General features: G+C 36.4%; 1 protein-coding gene across 3 annotated transcripts in view; it reads left to right on the top strand.

The window, feature by feature from the left end:
- LOC308345041 (regulating synaptic membrane exocytosis protein 1-like) overlaps positions 1–21,395 on the top strand; it is a gene marked incomplete at both ends in the record, with an annotated part of 201,700 nt that overhangs the window by 82,754 nt on the left and 97,551 nt on the right. For 2 of the 3 annotated variants that reach the window (XM_080806966.1, XM_080806967.1), the window contains one exon: positions 2,415–2,495. The exons of the other annotated variant lie outside the window; for it this stretch is intronic. In XM_080806966.1, coding sequence (XP_080663092.1) covers positions 2,415–2,495 — 81 coding nt within the window. The remainder of the gene's footprint in view (positions 1–2,414; positions 2,496–21,395) is intronic. 3 annotated transcript variants of the gene reach the window in all.

The following is a 21,395-nucleotide window of genomic DNA, read 5'->3' on the forward strand; positions in this document are numbered from 1 at the left end:
AGCAGGCTCCCCGCTGAGCAGGGAGCCTGATGTGGGGCTCAATCTCAGGACCCTGGGATCATGACCTGAGCTGAAGGCAGATGCTTAACGACAGAGCCACCCAGGCACCTAAAATTATATTTAAATTAATTGTAAATATTAAATTTTTAGGTTGTTGGTAAATTTTTTTCATTATCCAATATATAAAGTTCAGAAATTCAAGTGAAGTTTTTATTTGAAAGATTCTATAGTTGTACAGACAGAGGCAGTGTGTTAGCTGTTGTGCTTTTATACCAGAACCACTGGGTACTTGAGATTAGATGAGGGTTTTCCTCCATAGATGTGGTCTTTTACTCAGGGCAGAAAAAAAAAGTTTTGCTTAGGATCCTACCTTTAGTGCTGGCCGATAATCCACATTAATTATAAAAGAGGTACTTAAAAGCATATCTAAGGAAAACTGTAATTAAAATGGCTGATTTATTATTTTATTTTAAAGCTTTGTATAACTTCCTGAAACTTTAGGGGAAAAAAAATGAACTAAGACAGAAGGTTGCATATGGTTTCTCATAGATATCATTCTTCAAAATGTTTTCCAAAGTTGGTGATATTTCCGATAGTTTAACGAAGCAATGCATGTAGATTAAATATGCTAAATGTACTATTTTTAGTTGAGTGGGAATTGCTACAGATTTTCCAGTGCTATGAAATGTAACTTCTTGAGCATTGTACTTTGTCTAAGTTAGACTAACATTTCAGAGCTCAGAAATCCCAGGACATTATTTCTCCCTAACAAGTGCTTTCTTGATTATTCCCTTAACCCTGATGCCTCCAAGTGGCTTTCTACTTCCATGAAACTAGAACAAGAACAGAAGGCTTTGTGGTTCCTGTGGATGTCTTTGACTCCTGTCTCTTGACCAGTCCATTAAGAGTTTAGCATTGGGATGCCTGGGTGGCTCAGTTGGTTAAGCAGCTGCCTTCGGCTCAGGTCATGATCCCAGGGTCTTGGGATCGAGTCCCACATCGGGCTCCTTGCTCAGCGGGGAGCCTGCTTCTCCCTCTGCCTCTGCCTATGTTCACTCTCTCTGACAAATGAATAAATAAAAATCTTTAAAAAAAAAAAAGAGTTTAGCATTAGTTCTTGACAAATGCCACCTTACTTTACTTTTATCCAGGAGGGAAGTATATCGAGGCTTTAAAATGGTACCATTTTCTTTTCTTGTCACGTTACATATTGATTTCTAAGTCTCACTTGACCTTGTTTGGAATGAGCAGTATGTGTGTGTGCACGTTTCTTTGCGTTGTGTCCACGTTTCCCTGTATCGTTTCTTTCAGAAGTGGAGAATTTTGCCATGCAGCTTTTAGCTCTGGGAAAACAGTTTATCTGCCATTGCCTCACCAGTGATCCACTTCTGGAATAACACGACTGGCTTTAAATATTATTAGTGTAGTCAAACCTCCCAGAAGCCTCCAAGGGAATTGTTAAGAACCAGATTCATGGTTAAGAATGCTGGGACCTGAGGGGCTTTTCCATTTAGCAAAGGCTAAGATGTGGGGTCTTAGCTTTGTAACTGAGGCTTCCCTATTCAAAGCAATATTTTTAAAGCTTTTGAGGGGAAGGGATATCTAAGCCATCCACGTACAGCCTTAAAGGGGGGTGTTTTTGAATTTCTGCCAGTGAATCTCTTCAATGCTCTGTATGCCCTGTTGACACAAGGGTGAGAGGATCTTCTGCTGCCCTTTGGAGCTCTGTTGTATTATCGATCCTCTGCATTTATGTAACCTGTAATGGAGGACTTAAGACACAAAGACCTTTTACTATTTTTTTTTCACATTGTAGAGATATTGTCTCTATTTTATACACACACACACACACACACTTTACATATAAACATTTCTTTCTGAGTCTTTCTCTTTTCTTAACTTGAAGGGGATTTTGAATATGGAGAATGTCTGAAGGCCTGTTAGATCTCTTTCTGCATAAAGAAAAAAACCCATGTGGTAGTGAATGGCATGAAACAAGATTCCATATCTTTTAATAAAATAGCCAAAGCCACAGAAAATCCTGCCCATCTTTTAACATGTCAACACAACAGGTGTTCGTATTTTTGAGCTTTCAGATGTCATCACATGGCGAGGCCAAAGCTTTCAGTAGCGTTTCGTCTGTGGGGATGACTGCTGACCATCATTTTATTGTTGCTAAAAGGAAAATCAAATAAAGAGGCTAGTACAGATTTTACTTGGGTATAATTGAGCTCTTGGAATTCTAAGTAAAAAATATCCAACTCTAAAGGCTTTTCCAGGGCCTCCAGGTTAAGATTGAAGGGGCTTACATAGATTTTCCATTAGACTGTGTTTTCAGTACCATGTTTAATTTCCAGATGTGTTCTACCCTTTTATAATTAATAGTGCGTTGTGCTGTCTATCATGCGCCCCAGGTGTGTTGTCAGGGACATGGCGAAGCCTGCTGCCTGCAAAACACCAAGAAATGCTGAAAACCAGCCCCACCAACCTTCACCGTGAGTATGGCATTAGTTTTATTGACTGAAAATGTCGTCTCTTACACAGATCACTGGTTACAGATTTATTAATTCACATTGCATGTGGGAGTAGGTACTCTGACTGCTCGGGTATGTGTAATAGCAAGACTACTATTGAATCAGATAAAATTATCTGGAAACATGAACTCTGTATTAAGTATCTTTGTTAAATGAAGTTTCTAATGCCATATTGGAAGCTTAAAACTAATTAGAGGAAAGGGACACATTTTTAAGGCTCTAGGGAGGCAGAAATTCTGTACATTTTGAATCTGGAATGTGTGTGGGCTGAAGCCCAAGACTTGAGGGAAGTAGGAAGGTAAAGTACAGAGAGGGGAGTGTGCAAGTAAGGGAAATGCAGTGGTAGCCCATTATCCACCCTCACCATATTACTTAAAGGTATGGATAATCCAAAAGAGCCAATTGCCCATGTAGTTTCATTTTTATTTTTGTAACCCTCCAGTGTATATCCTAGTGAAGAGTTAAATGACCAACACAAATGGGAAGCAGGAAGTAGAAAAGAAACCAAATAAGTAAATTCTGAGTTGCGAATGTGGATTTTGATGAGATAAAATGTCAATAGCTTTAAAATTCTGCAGAGTAACAGGATATACTCAATCTTCTGACTAGAATTATGCTCTTATTAAGAAAAATTAAACATTCCTTTAAAATGTCTCAACAGCAGCAGTACTCTGCATACCCATTATAATCAAGTAGTTACTACTGGGAAATGTCTCCTAAACTTTTTATTAAACGACCTTGAAGAAATGTGTCCTAAGAGTGATTTTCCTATAGATTTATTTAATTGAGAGGTCTTTGAAGTAAACCAAAATAAAGTGTTAAAATTGTAAAAAGTGAGAAAAAATGAATTTTCATAATTCTTCTGCTATGACAAGTTTTTATAATTATTGGCAAAGACCAAAATTAAACAAAACTTATAAATCCTTATATTTTATATATGATAGTCACAAATCATTTAAAAATTATATTTTAGGAAACAAAATTTTGGTAAATAAATTTTCAGAGGCTCAATAGATTGGTTATAGATTTTAGCTCAATAAGTATACTTGAATATCATCTTCTACATTTAATCAGTACTTTTCAAGGAGGAAAAATAATTTTGATTTAAATGTAGTAAAAAATGACTTATAATTACATTGGAAAAAAGTACAGAGTTGGAAGAAGTACTCTTAATGATGTTGCCATATTTTTTTTTTCTGTAAGTGTTCCTGCTCTAAAACCATTTTCCTGATAATTGAACTTTCTTTCATAATTCATGGAAAACTTATGATCCCCACCTCCTATTTTATGTTCTAAGCATTATAAAACACTTTATTTTATATTAGGGTTATATTAGGATTCAAGCTGTTTCTGGGAAAGTTCCTTGAGGAATAAATACTGATTTTAAAATGTTATATTCCACATGTTGAGGTTCTATTTTAATTGGTCCCACTCATTCTAATGTCCATTTTAAATTGGAATTCTTAGATATGGAACAGCCGTTGTCATCCTTCCCAACAAGACTTTAGATCACTGTTTTTCCTTTATTTTGTTTTTACTTTCCATAGACTTAAGAGCTATAGAAATATGTTGTAATTTATCTTGCACCTAGTAGAACTTTCCTGGTGGCCAAGAAAAGCAACTGTAGTTCCTTTGGAGCCTCTATTCTGACCACCTCTTTCCTCACATAAACTTTTTTAGTTAAAATAGTGAAACCCTCTTTAGGTGAATTGAAGTATTTAAAGTTTCCAATTCATTCCTTATCTTGCTGATTCTCTATAGTGTCTTTGTAATTTAAGTTCTCCATATCCACATATGTACCTTTCTAGGTTGATAAGATAAGGGCAATAATAAATTGGCAGCTGGAGGCTAAGGGTGGGCTTTAGCCTGTAGGTCAGCATTTTTAAATTTGTGAGTCACAACCTTTCAGTGGGTCTGAAAATCCAAGAATGTATCCCAGGTTAATATTGTGGATGAATTTCTGTGTATGGCAACTGGGTAAAATTAAACAATTTAATAAACTCTATGTTTAGTTATAAGGATGTACAAATGGGTTTTAATTAGGAGAGTGGCTTAGATTTGCATTATATATATGTGTGTAGGTATATAACATTTATGTATTACTTTGACAGAGGTTGGGAAGATGGAATAAGAATGTGATGTGGGCTTAACTAGGGACAAGAAAATCAATTAATAGACTATCATAATAGTCCAAAGAAAGATGATACATACCATCTTGACCTATAGGAGTAGCAGAGGGTGTGGGAAGGAAACATTTCAAAAGCTGAGTAAGGAATCACATTGGCAGTGCTTGATTGTCAATGGACTATGATTTCTAAGGAAAGAGTTTAGGGAGACCATCATATAATTTTTTGTTAATTAAGGACCACTGACTGAAAAGTGGGTTAAAGAAGCAAACTAGATCTAGGTAGATAAGCAGTGAGGAGTTTGGATTTTGACATAGAGATTTTGTGGTACCTGTCCATTATATGGGTCCAAGAAATAGTTGGGTATATGAACCTGAAACACTCAGTTAAAGTTAACTGGGAAAGTAGGTGACATCACCAAAAGATATATAGTTAGAAAAAGATAACAGAGAGAGTCCTAGGCAAAATCAATGCATAGTGAATGGGTAAAGGAAAACGATCCCCTGACTCAGCTGAGAAATAATAATTTAAAAAGTAGAAGAACCAGAAGCCAAGGTAGTAGAGGGGCTCAAGGGGAATCTCCAGTCATCAAATTCAGCAGAAAATCAAAAAATAACTTCAGAGATAAAAAAATGTCCTTTGGATTTGGCCATATAGAAGTCACTGGTAGCATTTGTCCTAGAAGTTTTAATACATAAGTGGGTGGAGATACTCTATTTTGATAGGTGTGGGGAGGAATGAGAATCAGGAAAAGGAAACAGTGATTGTATATGACTTTTTAAAAATGGTTTTTAAGGTTTTTGCGGGCGTGGAAAAGAGAGAGAGTGGTAAGTAGACAGGAAGTAGGGTGACTACGCTTATGTTACTTGGTACATTCTATTTTGCAAGCCTAGATTGAGGGATACACATGTCAATATACTTTATATTTTTGATAACTGTGTATGTAAACTATCCAAATATTCTTTTTCAGTTATTATTAAAATGTCACTTAGTCATATTTTTGACATGCTGCATAAGTTGTCATCATTTAATCAAAGTAACAAATACATCAAAAATAATGGTGGAGTTCAGCAAATTGAGTCATATGCCTGCTATTCCTCAGGTACAACGTGCATAGATAAATGAGACAGAATTCTTGTCTTTTTTTTTTTTTAAAGATTTTATTTATTTGGCAGGGAAAGACACAGTGAGAAAGGGAACACAAGCAGGGGGAGTGGGAGAGGGAGAAGCAGGCTTTCCACTGAGCAGGGAGCTCAATCCCTGGACCCTGGGATCATGACCTGAGCTGAAGGCAGAGGCTTAACAACCGAGCCACCCAGGTGCCCCCAGAATTCCTGTCTTAAGAGTTCTCTCTCAAGTAGGAGGTGGCAGTTACATTATCAAATAAATTATAATACTTCATGATAAGTGCAATGTGTTAAAAATGATTTATTCTGTTTGGGTTGATGTGGTCAAAAGAAAGATTTACAGAGCCTGCAATACTTAACGTGAGTTTTGAAAGACGAATCGGGAATCATTCAGCAGGTGGGCAGTTTTGGAGTACAGTCTTCCAGAAGAGAACAGTTGCCCTGAGGCCCAAAACATCAGTTTCTGCTGGGGTAATTTAAAACATGCTCATTGCTGGAGCCTGAGAACATGTGTATGTGTATTTGTGTGTTGTGTAGTCACATGCATGGGTAGGAGTTCATGTGTGTGGGGGTCAGTGTGGGCATTGTATGTAAAAGAGGAGGTAAGAAGTGCTGCATCAGACTCTCAGAAGAACAGGACATTTGTCTAATTTGGAAAAAGTAAATAATTAATTGTACCTTGACTTAGGTTTTATCTTGAATACTGTATTTTGAAATTTAACATATCATTATGGGTTTTTGAGTTTTTCAAAGTGAGTATGGATTTAAAAAGTGTGAGAAACTCTTTTATATTCATCAATATCAGTCTTACATGTTAGCAGGGATAAATAGGAGAGGTAGGAGGTGGGGGAGATTTGAGAAAATTTCCCAGGTAGTATAAGTAGAGTGTAGTGATCCATTAGATATAGTAATAAAGCAAAGATGAGGGGAGATAACTCTCTTTAGCTCAAGAAATTAGGTGAATTGATAAAATCAAGAGAGTTAATTTAGGCAGAAAAACAAGTTTAGATTTAGCATTAGATTTATGTATTAATGGCCATTCACCCATGGGAACATCCAGAAGATATCTCGCTATTCATACCTCAAACTCAGTAGAGGGTTAGTGAGATATACTAATTTGTGAGCAAATACTTTAAAACAAAAACCATTAAAACAAATGAAATAGCATGGAGTTAGAAGGAAAAACTGGAAAAGGCAATGTGGGAGGGTATCACCTATACTGCAACGAAGAGCAGAGGAATTAAATAAATTATGCAAGATCATGCAAGAACAAACGTGTCCCAGTATTCCTGGAACTATCCACGCTTTAGTACTGAAAGTCCATGTCCTGGGAACCCAACCCCCCAGCCCATGGAAAATTGGGATGGCTGGTCACACTAGAACTGGTGAAGTTGGAATTTGAAAGTAAAGATCCAGAAAATGAATGTAGAGCCAAAGGAAAAATATGCTTATACAGTGTTTGTATTATTGTGGAAGGTGACATTATCAGGAATAAATTGAATCCATAGAGGTACATGTATCATTATTCAGTCTCTTGTTTTGCTTTGTTTTTGTTGACAATTGCCTACTTTTTAAAATGAACATATAATTCATATGCCATATGTACAATTCACCTCCTAAGGAGTACAGATAAGTGTTTCTCACAAAATTGTGCAACTGTCACTGCTCTGTAACTTCAGGACATTTTGATCTCCCCCAGAAGGAAACCTGCTATCCATTAGCAGTCATTCCTCTATTCTCCTCAAGCCCAGTTCCTAGCAACCACTACTTTTTCTCTATGGACTTGCCTCTTCTAGACATTTTACATGAATGGAATCACCCGATATATGGACCATTTATGTCTGGTTTCATCACTTAGCATAATATTTCAAGATTTATCCATGTTTGACATTATCAACGCTTTATCCCTTTTAGTGCCAAATAATACTCTTTTGTATTTATATACCACTTTTTTGTTTATCCATCCATCAGTTAAATGGACATTTGTATTGTTTCCAATATTTGAGCTATTGTGTATAAAACTGCTTTTAACATTTATATATATTTTTTGAGTGAACATATGTTTTCAGTTCTTTTGAGTATAAACCTATGAACGTAATTGCTGGGTCATTATAGTAACTGTATGTTTATACTGTTTAGGAACTGTCAAACTGTCTTTCAAAGCAGCTATACCATTTTACATTCCTACCAGCAATGTTAAAGGATTCCAATTTCTTTACATCCTTACCAACACTTGGGATTGTTAGTATTTTTTGTTATAGCCATTCTTGTGGGTATGAAGTGTATGAATGGCTGTCTTATTATGGTTTTGATTTGATTTCTCTAATGAATAATGATGTTGAGCATCTTTTCATGTGTTCATTTTTTATATTTGGCTTCTTTGGAGAAATATTGATCAAAATCTTTTCCCCATTTTTAATTAGGTTATTTGTCTTTATTTTTGAGTTATAAGAGCTCTTTATATGTAATGGATACTATATCCTTGTCAGATAAATGATTTACAAATATTTCTCCTATATAGTGAGTTGTCTTTTCATTTTCTTGATAGTACCTTGAAGCACAAGTTTTTAATTTTGATGAAGTCCAAGTGATCTAGTTTTCCTTTGGTTACTTGTGCTCTTGGTGTTGTATCTAAGAAATTATTGTGAAATCCAAGGTCATAAGGATTTACCCCTAGATTTTCTTCTAAGAGTTTTATAGGTTTATCTCTTATATTTAGGTCTTTAATCCATTTTGGTTTACTTTGTGTGTATGGTGTGAGGTAGGAGTCCAGATTCATTCTTTTGCATGTTGGAATCTAGTTGTCAGAAAGTATTAACAGCAGATGTCCTAGAAGGAGGCTTTCAGTCTTTCTTCATTAAATACGATATTAGTTCTAGTAGTTGTTTTTGTTTTGTTTTTTAATCAGGTTTAGGACCTTTTTTTTCCATTTCAGCATGTTTAATGTTCATATTATGGTAGTATGTTGGATTTTCTCAAATGCTTTATCTGCATCTATTGAAATGGTAAATGCCCTTTTTGTCCTTTATTTAATTTTTTTTTAAAAGATTTTATTTATTTATTTGACAGAGATCACAAGTAGGCAGAGAGGCAGGCAGAAAGGAGTGGGGAGCAGGCTCCCTCCTGAGCAGAGAGCCCAAGGGGCTCAATCCCAAGACTCTGGGTCATGACCTGAGCCAAAGGCAGAGGCTTAACCCACTGAGCCACCCAGGTGCCCCTGTCCTTTATTTTATTAAATGGTATACTGCGTTCATTGATTTTCATATGTTAAAACACTCTTGCAATCCTGGGACAAATCCCACTTGGTTATCCATTTTATATGTTTCTTTATTTGATTTGCTATTATTTTTGAGGATTTGTGTATATAAATTTATAAGTGGTATTGGTCTGTGGTTTTCCTGTGATTTCTTTGATTTTAGTATCAGGGTAATATTGGTCTCATAGAATGAACTTGGAAGTATTCCCTACTATTCTATTTAGGAAAAATTTGTGGAAGAATACTGTAAATTTTTTTTCAGATGTTTGGTAGAATTTACCCATGAAGCCATCAGCTTCTTTGTGGGAAGCTATTTGATCACTTAAATTCTGTTTTATTTGAACATTTATAATGGTTCTGTATAAATGTGTATATATGTTTAGGTGAGTGTACTGTATGTGAAATCCTCACATCTTCAGAAAAGCTCATATCCAAAAGTTAGTTCCATATAACTCTTGAACCATTTATTATTTTGGGTTATTGACACTTGTGGTTTATAGTTCCTAGAAAATAAATTTAACTGTGTTGTGTGTGTGCATGTATGTGTTTACATGTGTGACCAATTTCATCCTTTAAACATTATCTGTGTAACCTGAGTCTGGGTTCAGTATAGTTAGAACCAATCAGAAAAAAAGACCGTGTAGATACAAATTATTTAATAATTTTGAGATTTTTTTGATTTGGGTTTCTCTGATTACCTTTGGGAAAAAAATGAGAAACTGATTTTGATATACGGTGTTTATTTTTACTTTTTAAATATTTTGTTAGTTATATGTTTGTAAGCCCTGTAATTAATTATCAGTTTCATTTATTTAACAAAAAATGATTAGTTCCAGGTAAAAATGCAAATTATTATTAGTCTCCAGATTTTACTTTGCCATTCTGTCTTTATCTTTTCTATTTCTTCTTTTCTAGAAATGATCTCTCTGTGCAGTGGTAATTCACATCTTGGACTGGATCATTAAGTACCATCTGCATTGAAGCTTTTGACATGGGCATGTGTGTCACACATACTTTTCTTTTTCCTTCACAGCTTCAGATGAGTCAGCCTTGAATTGACAGAGAGGCTATATCCAAATGTTTCTTTCAATAGGCATACTTTTTCAGATCTCAAGGGCATGGCTTTTTTCAGCAACAACAGTCTTTGTTCAGATTAATTATAACACAGGGACTTCTGAGGACCAGCATGTATGGGATCAGAATGAATTTAATCATGTAAATGTGATAGCTTATGTTTAACCTAATTTTAAAATAGTCAGCCTTGAGAACCAAAAATTTAACTGAGGAAAAAAATATATATATATATACTTTTCCTATAATGTATGAGGAATATACATATATCTTTATGGTTGATTGTACGGTTTCTCATTTGAAATCACATTAACATCAACATTGTATCTTATACTAGATAACAGATTAAACGGAAGTGTGTCTCTGAAATTGTAAACAGTTGGACAGAGCCCTTGTTACTATGTCACTGTACCTTTAAGCTGTGCATATCAGCCATTTCAGGATGTGTATACTAAATGCCCAGAACTCTGTCTTGCTGTAGCATTGGATGGCAGAAGTTCCATGAGTAAAACAGAAAATTGGGCAACCCACTGGCAGACTATCACCACCTCAGATAAAACTCCATCATGAGTACAATGATTCCTCTCAAAAACCTGGGAGAGAGGCCCTGTGAATACTGGAATCTAGCCTGCTTTTCCCTAGTTTTCCTGATCTTACCCCCTCTGCACTTCCTGAGCCCTGTGGTGGTCTCTGCTCCCAAAGTTTAGCAGATTTAATACTCAGTCTTTTCCAAATATCTTAAATTCTGATCTCAGCTCAGGTATGTGGTCTGCTCCTTCAATGGAAACCTGTTAAATCAAATTTGGATGAGAAGGGAGCATTGAAGAGAGGAGAAGTGGATTTCTTCAACTGGTAGAGATTGTGCAGTAGGAGAAGCAGTTCACTGCTTGCTTTCCAATGAGTCAGGCTGTTCATTCTTCCTTCAACAAGTATTTATGTAGTCTGTACTATGTGCAGAGCCCAGTTCCAGACACTAGATACGATGACGGGCAAAGCAGAGTACTTGTCCTTGTAGAAGTTAGAGTGTGGGAGGAGAGGATCTAAACAACAAACATAGATGATAAAACTTCATTTTTAACAAGGCTTAAACTGAGTGCTGTGTTTGAGAATTATACAGGGGAATCTATTTAGAAAGCATGTTCAGGGAAAGCTCTGAGAGAAGAGGATGTTTGAGAGACTTGAAAGATGAGGAGTCAGCCCTGTGAAGGGTCAGCAGAAAGGAATTCTAGGTAGAGAGGATGGTATGTGCAGTGGATCTTAAATGGAAACCAATGTGGCATGGTTGGGAAACTAAAAGAAGGCAGAAAAATGTCAGGAGGAGGGCAGTGGATAAGACTGATGGGATAAACAAGGGCTCCAACTTAGAGACCGCTCCGATCTTTGGATTTTATTTAAGACTATTGAGAATCCCTTGAAGTAGTTCAAAGAAGGGAGAATCATGATCCAGTGAAGTAGGCAAGTGAGTTGGATGAGGATAAAAGAACCTTAGGAGGCAGTTTAGTGGTTTAGGCAAAATTTAATGGTGGATTGGACTCTGCTGGTAGCAGTAGAGATGGAGTAAGTAGAATTTAGTGATGTTCAGTGAAGTTTAGTGTAATTTAATGAAGTTTTGGAAGCAGTGAAAGAGAAGGGGAGGGACATCTGGGTGGCTCATTTAGTTGTGCATCCAACTTTTGATTTTGGTTTAGGTCATGATCTCAGGTCATGAGATCAAGACCTGCATAAGGCTCTGTCCTCTGTGTGAAGTCTGCTTGAGATTTTCTCTCTCCCTCTGCCCTGCCCATACACCATGTCCCCCACTAACACGTTCCTGCACACTCTCTTTCAAAATAAATAAATAAAATCTTAAAAAAAAAAAAAGATTTAAAAGGAAGAGAAGAGGAATTCTGGGGAGGAGGCTGCAAGTCACATGTATAATCTCTGATTTGTGTAATAGTTGAATGCATTGAATGCATAATGTGTAGGAACGTGTTTTCTCACAAAATATTAAGCACCCTGTTATGTACACAAACTTACCTTAAATGGCATATATAAATGAAAAATTTAGAAGTCTCAATTGTATTATTTAAGGTAAATTTGTATAGAATGTCAAATATTAAAGGTAAAAAATGATGAAAAGTAAAATCAAGTACAAATTGAAACATGATTAGACTGCCATTTTAAATGTTTGCTCTTTTGTGATTTTTTTGTATTTTGATATTCTGTTGGGATGGAAGATTTAATAATTTTGCAGGTGTTCTATGCTACAAGAAATAAATATTCTAATGTATATAGTAGATAAAAATATTGCTCCTTTTTTGAAAGATATCTCTTTTTTGAGTAAAATTCAGCCAAGAAGAAAGAGAATATGTTTCCATATGCAAAGGATCTTTTAGCTATATATTTTATCATGAATGAAAAGTATTATTCAGAGACAAGCAGCCTGTTCGGTAATATTTTTAGCCACATGTTTATATCAAAATGTGATGAGTTTTATATTTTTGCCGTCAACTTTTTTTTGCATATACCATAAGAGCTGTTCAGTGTTATAGTCTATACTTCTATTACTGCCTGCAGCAGGGATCATATTGAGCAGATAACCTTAGAAAAATAAAAGTTCCAACTAAAGACAAACATGTTTTTGTCTTTTAGAATATAGTCAGTACAGCCAGTAACTTGGAAATAGAGAATACTAGGAATGCTAACATTTCCAGTTTATGGTTAAAATTAGGAAGTGACAGAAGTTTTTAAAAATTATATGGCTTTTATAGTCTTCATTCTCTTTATATGATTTTCTAGTTCACACAAATCATTCCGTGTCAGTTCACAGAGTCTTATAAAGCCCCTCTTTCTGCTGTAACTATTTTAAGATAATATTGTTCTTATCTCTGTTTGAATGCTCAGAAAGAAGATGTCTCCTTCAACTGCTTGGGTATTAAAAAAATTTAATTCAGTAAGAGTAGGTCCGTAGTAGTTTTATTTGTAACAGTTATGTTTCATGAACCTTAATTAATCATAAATTATTGTCACCAGTCACCCTCATTGACTGTGTCCTCTGTTGATGATGCCCTGAACAGTTTCTATTTTGGTGATCCTGACATTGGAGGACCTTGCCTCTTATATGCTATTTTAGCTAAAAACAATTTTTCCCCTCTTGTGCAGTGTCTGAGTAGAATCCTATTCTTTATTACCTTGTTGATTCTATCAGGAAGCCTAAAGGTCACCTTTTCCTTAGGCCTAGGACCAGACCCGAGCAGCTAGCTTAATGGATCTCCATCCCTTCAGCATTCTTGGGGTCAATCTTAGGCCATATGAAATTTGTCCATAGAAACAAAGAATTAGGGGTGCCTGGGTCGTTCAGTGGGTTCAGCCCCTGCCTTCAGCTCAGGTCGTGATCTCGGGGTCCTGGGATCGAGCCCCACATCGGGCTCTCTGCTCCGTGGAGAGCCTGCTTTCTCCTCTCTCTCTGCCTGCCTCTCTGCCTACTTGTGATCTCTGTCTGTCAAATAAATAAATAAAATCTTTAAAAAAAAGAAACAAAGAATTAAGAAAATTTCCTAAAAAACTAAGGTTGTAGAAGCCTAAGCAGACTTTTGATTGAGTTCATTTAGCGTCAGCCTTAACTCACGTCACAAGCTGTGGGCAACAGCTGAGCTTTGATGATTTGTGCCCTTCGCCTGCAATATGGCAGACAAGACATGAACTTTGATAGTGAACTGTCCCATAGTCACTCAGCAGGAAAGGGACAGATCTAGGTCTAGAATCCAGGTATCTGGATTCATAGCACAGGATGGATTCACAATATCCAGATGATTTACATTATGATTAAGGAGAATTTTGGAGTTCTTCAGGAAGTAGAGGGTAAACCCTAGCATTCAGGTTTTGATCCAAATATTTTTAGCCCTTGCTCTGATTCTCACTTGCTGGGTAACACTGGCCCAGGAGCTTGCCTTCTTGAATCTTAGTTTTCTCAACTTGAAAATAGGAAGAAAATTGTTTCTAGTTATCTCATTGGCAAGTTTTGAGGATGAAATGAGATAAAGTACATAAGAGTTGTGTATAAAGCATTGTATAAATATTATTCATGTATTCTACTAAAGTAGCAGTGAACATCTCTACATTATTCATTATTTTGTCCATTTAACAAATATTAGTGAAGCTCTTAGAGTGTGCTCATATTGACACAGTTTGAAAAAAAAACTTTTTGGCTAATTCAGTTAAAACATAGACTGTATCTTATCTATTAGTGTTTCTTAATGAGAGTGGTGGTATAAAAACACATTGGGGCACTTTTTATAGGGATACACTGTACCTCACACTAGCCCATTATGTATCAAATGCTCCCTACTGTGCATGAGTAGAGAGGGCCAGGAAATGTGTATTTAGAAAACTTCCCCAAGTTATCCTGACATACTCTCATGATTTAGAACCACTGATATGTACTATGGGGATGCTCAGTGAAAATGAAGATTAGTTGGGATGAGTAATAATTCCAAAAATCAAAATTAATACGGCTATCTCTGAATTGGCTCTCCCAAAACTCATGTTGGAGAATGCAAAGGGAAATAAATTTTGGCAATATTATTATTAGAAAGTCGCTGTGCCTCAGGGTCCAAACTGGTTACTCTGTGAATCTCTGCTATTTCTTCTGCTCTTCTACAGAGTCTTTTGTCCAGATTGAGAACAGTGTGCCAATGCCAAGAAAATAGATGATTATTGTGCAAAAACAGCAAGCTTATAGCTAAAAGAAAATCTGTACCCACTGGCTACTTTTGCATTGGTATTAAAAGAAAGGTATTAAATAAAAAGAAAAGATCATGCCCAGGACCTTGGGCAATCTATGCAGTGAATTAATGTTTACTTAGTAAAAAATGATTTTGGTAGATAAATGAATGCACTCATCTATTATGTATATGTAACAAATATTCAACATTGTGAATGTGTCTAGACTGTCTTTAATGACTTTAGATAGCATCACTAGTAATATATAATTGAGGTCATTAGGTAGACAAATTCAGAATATGACATGCTGAAAGCAGACCCGTTAAGTCTTATTTAACTCTGGGTAATATTAAATAAGATTTCCATCATTTTCAAATGACCCATATATGTAGCATATATTTTTACATGGATTTATTCATTTTTACTCATTCACTGACACAGAGACTTATAAAACTATTAATAAGTTAGAACTTAGTTAAACCAACAAACAGATGATTACAACAAAGTATGATGATAAACTATGAAAGAATTTACAGATTGACATGAAAGCACAGAGAAATACAACTCAAAATTGGAGGTCAGGAAAACTTGGTAGAGACAGTAATACTTGGCATTTTATTCTATTTATGTTAACAATTATATGCTATCTGATATTTTACTGTAATTTTTAAAAAACCTATTGAGCACAAGCTATGTTTTAAATACTGTGTAAAACTGGAGGATGAAAGAAAGTCTCTAAAAATAATGTTAGCTATGGGTTCTGCTCTTAAGGACTTTATAATTTAATTGTGGAAGATAAGAGATGGATGGACAGAAGGAAGGAAAGAAGGGAGGAAAGGAGAGAGGGAGGAAGGAAGGATGGATGGATAAGTTTGTGGCTATGCAGATATAAAAGACACATTACAGTGCAAGTAAATGATCAAAGTCTATTTAGCAAAAGAGTCAAGGACCATAAACCTCTAAAGGAAGGTTGGGACCTTGAAGTCCAGACTCAGGGAACTGGTTTTTACTCTGAAGGAAGACAAGAAAGTATCTGAACGCTCAGCTACCCAGATTGAAAGGAATGCTTTGGGATGATGAATCTTTCAGAAGTATGCATAATGGATGATAATAGGGCATTCCTGGAGAGAAAGAGACCAATTAGAAGATGACTAAAATAGACCAGAAATGGTTAATAATAGTAAGGGTGATGATAATGGTTATGGAAAAAATGGATGAGAGAGGCATTTGGAAGGAGAAAGCAGCAGGCTGTGGTGACAAGTAAATGTAACAGAGAAAGGAACAAGGAAGAGCAAAGACGGTAAAAAGAGGAAAGAATTAGAGTTGTGAATTACTTTAGGAAAGCTAATGAAAAAGTAAGGAAATTGAAAAGGAATGTGGCTTTAGAGAATTACATTCCCTATAATTTGTACCTCTTTTCTGATTCCTTAGGGGAAATCCGTAGGAAGGAAGACTCTGGCACAATGGAAAGAACTATTTCATATTGGAACATCAAAAAGGAATAGAACACACATCTAGGTTTTCAGAACCACTCACCAACCTGAGTTTTGCATAAGGTTAGGGTGGAAGAGTGTCTGTTTTTAGCCCATTGCTGGTTCTGTATAAACTCAGATGACAAAAACAACTGTAATTAAATACTATTCTGTTTTAGGTACTTCATGTGCATTTAACTCTCACAAAACTCTATAAATTACCATTACTACCTTCATTTTACAAATGAGGAAACTGAGGCATAGAGATGTAAGTTACTTGCTTATGTACTTACATCCACTAAAGTGAAGCCAGAATTGCAAGCCAGGCAGTCTGACTCCAGAGCCTGGACTTCAGACTTCTTCAGAGGCAGTCTGATGATCCCTTTCAGTGAGCTAAGTGAGGATCCACAGGCCATCAGTTCTCTTCTTGCTCAATCCTGGGCTATGCTGTAGAGAGGTTAGAAGACGATAAGAATGCCATAGGTTTCTTGATTCAAAGAATTCACTCTACGTGGGAGTATGTTGGGCATAATACGTAATTAGTGAGTAAATCACATTCTCCATGATATTCACCCCAAGTTGGTATAAATTCAAGAAGAGTATAAAATTTGATAGACCTAGAAACATGTACAAAATTGCTTTCATGCATTGCTTTCTGCATTTAAGTTTCCTTGCATACGAAATATGCAGGTTCTTATTTGTTTTGCTTGCAGAAAGTGGGGGTTGATAAATAATTCAAGGATGAGCTCTTGCAATACTTCAGAAATACACTAGTCATTCGTCCATAAATTTTGTACTGTCTTGGAACATGTTTTATTTGGTTGCCTTAGTTATTTAAAAAAAATTTTATTGGCTTTAAACATTTTTTTGTATCTTGTCTCTCTACCTGTAGTGTTTACTTCTTGAAGGTAGAGATAGTAATTTATGAAAGTTGTTGGCCTACTATAATATGTAATATTATGTTATACCACTCGAACTTGATACAAATGGCTTTCTTTTGATTCACACGATGATTTGATTTCAATAATGAGTGCCAACGGACAAATGACTCCAAGGTGGATTTTGTTATCCCTCTTATTGTAAATATACTGAGATGATAAACATTAAGGAGTAGAGAATATAGAGAATCAGGGAAGAGAATGAAAGCCTCCTCTTTCATTTGTCCCTTTGCTTTTTCTCACTCTGCCTTTCCATGCAGTTCCAAAGAGCTTTTTCCACCATCTGTTACCCTTTGGAGCATTGAAAAGTGTTAAAATACTTGGGCTAGTTTTTTTTGCAGTGTCATTTACTATGGTAGCTCAGGGGATAGTCTTGGAGAAAAGTTCAGGCTTGGAGGAAGTATGGCTTTGAGTTATATTTCTTGTGTGTGTGTGTATGTGTGTGTGCATGAAAATAAAATTTAGGTTTTTTGCAATTAAGATCAGAAGGCATGTAATGTTTTACTTTCAACAAAATGGGATCTCATTTGCCACTGGACTCTTCCCAGTGACCAACACGATACCTTATACATAAAGGCACTCAGGTTGCTTGGTCTGAGTCAAACAACTGAATTCTGTATCCTCTTGCACATCCCACTCCCCGGCACACACACAGTCACACACGGCATCCTTCTTCACCTTCTCTCTCTTGTATGCACCGTCTCCATTCTCCCTGTCCTCCAGATGGGAAACCCCTGAGTCATTTGCAACTCTTCCCTTCCTGTGTTCCCTACATGTAATCAGTCACTATGTCCTGTCAGCTCTAATTCTGAATCGTCTCTCACATCTGTTCCTTCTTTCCCTTCTCACTGCCATCGTCTTATTTCAGATTCCCCTTCTCTTTGACTTGGAGGTGGAAACCGAATTGTCCTTTCTGCCTCCTGTTCTTTGGCCAGTCTAAAGCATCCTACCAGCTGTGGTCAGAGCGGCTGCCCTTTCTGAGGCACAAAGCCCAAGAGCCCATGAATGAATTACAGACCCTGCCCTAACTGTCTACTGCCTGGCTGTCTTCACTCCTACAAAACCTTCTCTCTGTCATATGTTTTACAAAACTATGTTATTCCCTGCTCACTGAAAATGCTCTCCATTCTTTTTGCCCCTATTGATTTTAGTTTGTAATTTTGTCACCCACACCTGACTTGCTCACATGTAATTTTCTCTGAAACTTACCCAGCCAATCACCCTCCCAGGATTTCTACTTCCTCTGAGCTTTGGGGGGCACCTCTCTGTCCTAGAGCACATACCACTTCCCGCCTCTTCATTCATGCACATGTCTTAAATCTGCTGAGTTTATGAACTCTGTTTTAGTTCTTTTTTATTTTCCTAATTCTTGCATAAGATGGTCAAGAGTGTTTAAGTGGAATAAGGCACCAAAATGAAACCCCACATGGTATACCGTTGCTGTCCCAGTCTCTTTCATGAAAATATTAAATGTGGGGGTTATGTCAGACACAGAAAGTCTCGTAATTGAATAATTAGAACAAAAGAACTTTTGTAGTTTTTCTTTCTACATTGGCATAGGAACTGTGACGTTTTTCTTCTGATAAAATTATAAATTTTAAAGCTAGTCTAATCAGTTCTCAGTTGAAAGTAAATATGTGATTATCAGAAGGGTGATGTTGCAAAATACACATGAAAAATGACCACTTGCCATGTCTTTTGTGGGTTTTTTCCCCCTAGATTCTTTGTTGAATGTTGACATGTGGGCCAAAAGAACTATTTGTTTTTCTTGCACAAATTTTATATTTATCAATTTAAAAAATTGGGGGGCACTGAGTTGTATATAAATTATAAGTACAGGTTTGAAGCTGCTGGTTATATACAAACTATCCTGGGTATATTCTTAAGATATTCTTTCTTAAATCCCATTTTCATCGTATTACTTTTTGATTTAAAATGTATTTTGGTTTGCTGTTGCCTTTCCAGTTAAGCCTCAAATCCAATGTCTGGATTTCCTGGCATTTCCTCATCTTTATTCATTTCTATTATGTCTCTCTTGCTCACAGATTTCTGCAAGCTTTTAGTAACGTGTCAAAACACATAAAAGATGTTAACTTTTACTTATTGGTTGATTGATTATAAATTGCTATTGTTGATCATTTTAACAGCTATAATTAGAATTTATTAGAAGCAAGGAGACTGTATTTATAATCTGACATTGGATTTCTGCATTATGTTTATTTCCGAAAGAGAAGAAGGCAAAGGGCTTGAGAAACATCTCTGTTCTAAAACTCTAAGTAATTCTTTTTTTTTTTTTTTTTTTTTAAAGATTTTATTTATTTATTTGACAGACAGAGAGCCCAAGTAGGCGGAGAGGCAGGCAGAGAGAGAGGAGGAAGCAGGCTTCCGCTGAGCAGAGAGCCCGACGCGGGGCTCGATCCCAGGACCCTGAGACCATGACCTGAGCCGAAGGCAGAGGCTTTAACCCACTGAGCCACCCAGGCGCCCCATAAAACTCTAAGTAATTCTTGAATAAAATAGAGGGAGACAGAAAAAGGAATATGGGAGGTAATGTTTACAAACATGCCCAGAAGGAATCAAAGCCAATGTGAACAGGGTGATCTTTGAGAGAATAGGAAGAGAAAAAGAAAGAAAATTTGTAACACTGGAGTTATATCCTAAAAAATAAGGGTGTTTCTACCTCGTGCAGAAACAGCAAATGTACATGTTTCTGAAAAGATACCTGGGATTCATCGTGACACTAACTGGGAATTTTATTTGGCAATTTTGGGTATACAAACCCTTTGCCACATTAAACTTTAGTTACTTTTCTCCCCCAAAAGAATACATTCGTTTCTACTTTTTTGGTTACCAGTAGATGATGGAGTTGTTACTCAGACCTCTGATGCTAATTGCTCCTTTTGTTTCATTGCACAGGGATGAGTAGGACACTTTGTAAGTTGAATCCTATAAGTCAAAGTGGTAAACCTTCAATATGTGTGTGTGTATATATTATTACTAGTATCGTTATCATTATTATTGTTAATCTATCTCTATAATCCATCTTTCCATATGTAGACTGATGGGAGTTGTATAAAAGGGACGTCTAATACCTGCCACTGCCCAGATTCCCCTGTCCTATTCATTCATGTTCCCACACATGTCCTCTTTCACACAAACCCTTTATACTTCACCAGTATAGACTTGTAGTTCACCAACACACAGTGACGGACTTAAGGATGGCCTATACTGGGGTGCCTGGGTGGCTCAGTGGGTTAAACCTCTGCCTTTGGCTCAGGTCATGATCCAAGGGTCCTGGGATCGAACCCTGCATCAGGCTCTCTGCTCAGTAGGGAGCCTTCTTCCCCCCTCTCTCTGCCTGCCTCTCTGCCTACTTGTGATCTCATTCAAATAAATAAATAAATAAATAAAATCTTTTTAAAAAAAAAAAAAAAAGGATGGCCTATACTAACTCATGAAAGCCAACTCTTAAATTTTCAAAAACCTGGACATCTAGATGGCTCAATAGGTTAAGCATCTGCCTTCGGCTGAGGTCATGATCCCAGGGTCCTGGGATCGAGCCCCATATCAGGCTCCCTGCTCAGAGAGGAGCCTGCTTCTCTCTCTGCCTGCTGCTCCCCCTGCTTGTGCGGTTTCTCTCTCTCTCTTTGACAAATAAATAAAATCTTTTAAAAAATAAATTTTCAAAAACCTTACATCTGGTTGCTTAAACAGTGTTACTATTAAAAATTAAATTGTATAAACTTACAGTTCGGAAAACTACATTAAAACAAAGGTAATAAATATTCAAGAATCACCACCTCCTAATTATTTTGCTACATGTGACTATTTATGCACTTGAGTTACTCACATCCATTGTGTCTACACATTAGAAATACTATGTGATAGAAATACTGCAGTCCCACATCTTTTACCAACTCCATGTTAAAGTGATAGTACATTTCTGGTTTGAAATCTGCCCTGGTCAGAGTATTTGTACAATGGAAATTGGCAAACTATATAAATCAACACTTTTGCTGTTGTCTGTTTTAGAGAAATAATAGTGCATTTATCAGCACAGCACTGCAAATACTCAGTTTTTTCTCTTTCCTGCCTTTGAAAATGTCTTCTCCTCTGCCTGAAATGTCTCTCATGTTGCTACTGCACATGCATGTGCACACACATGCACAC

The sequence above is a fragment of the Martes martes genome, assembly GCF_963455335.1.
Source record: "Martes martes genome assembly, chromosome: 6".
Classification (NCBI taxonomy): domain Eukaryota; kingdom Metazoa; phylum Chordata; class Mammalia; order Carnivora; family Mustelidae; genus Martes; species Martes martes.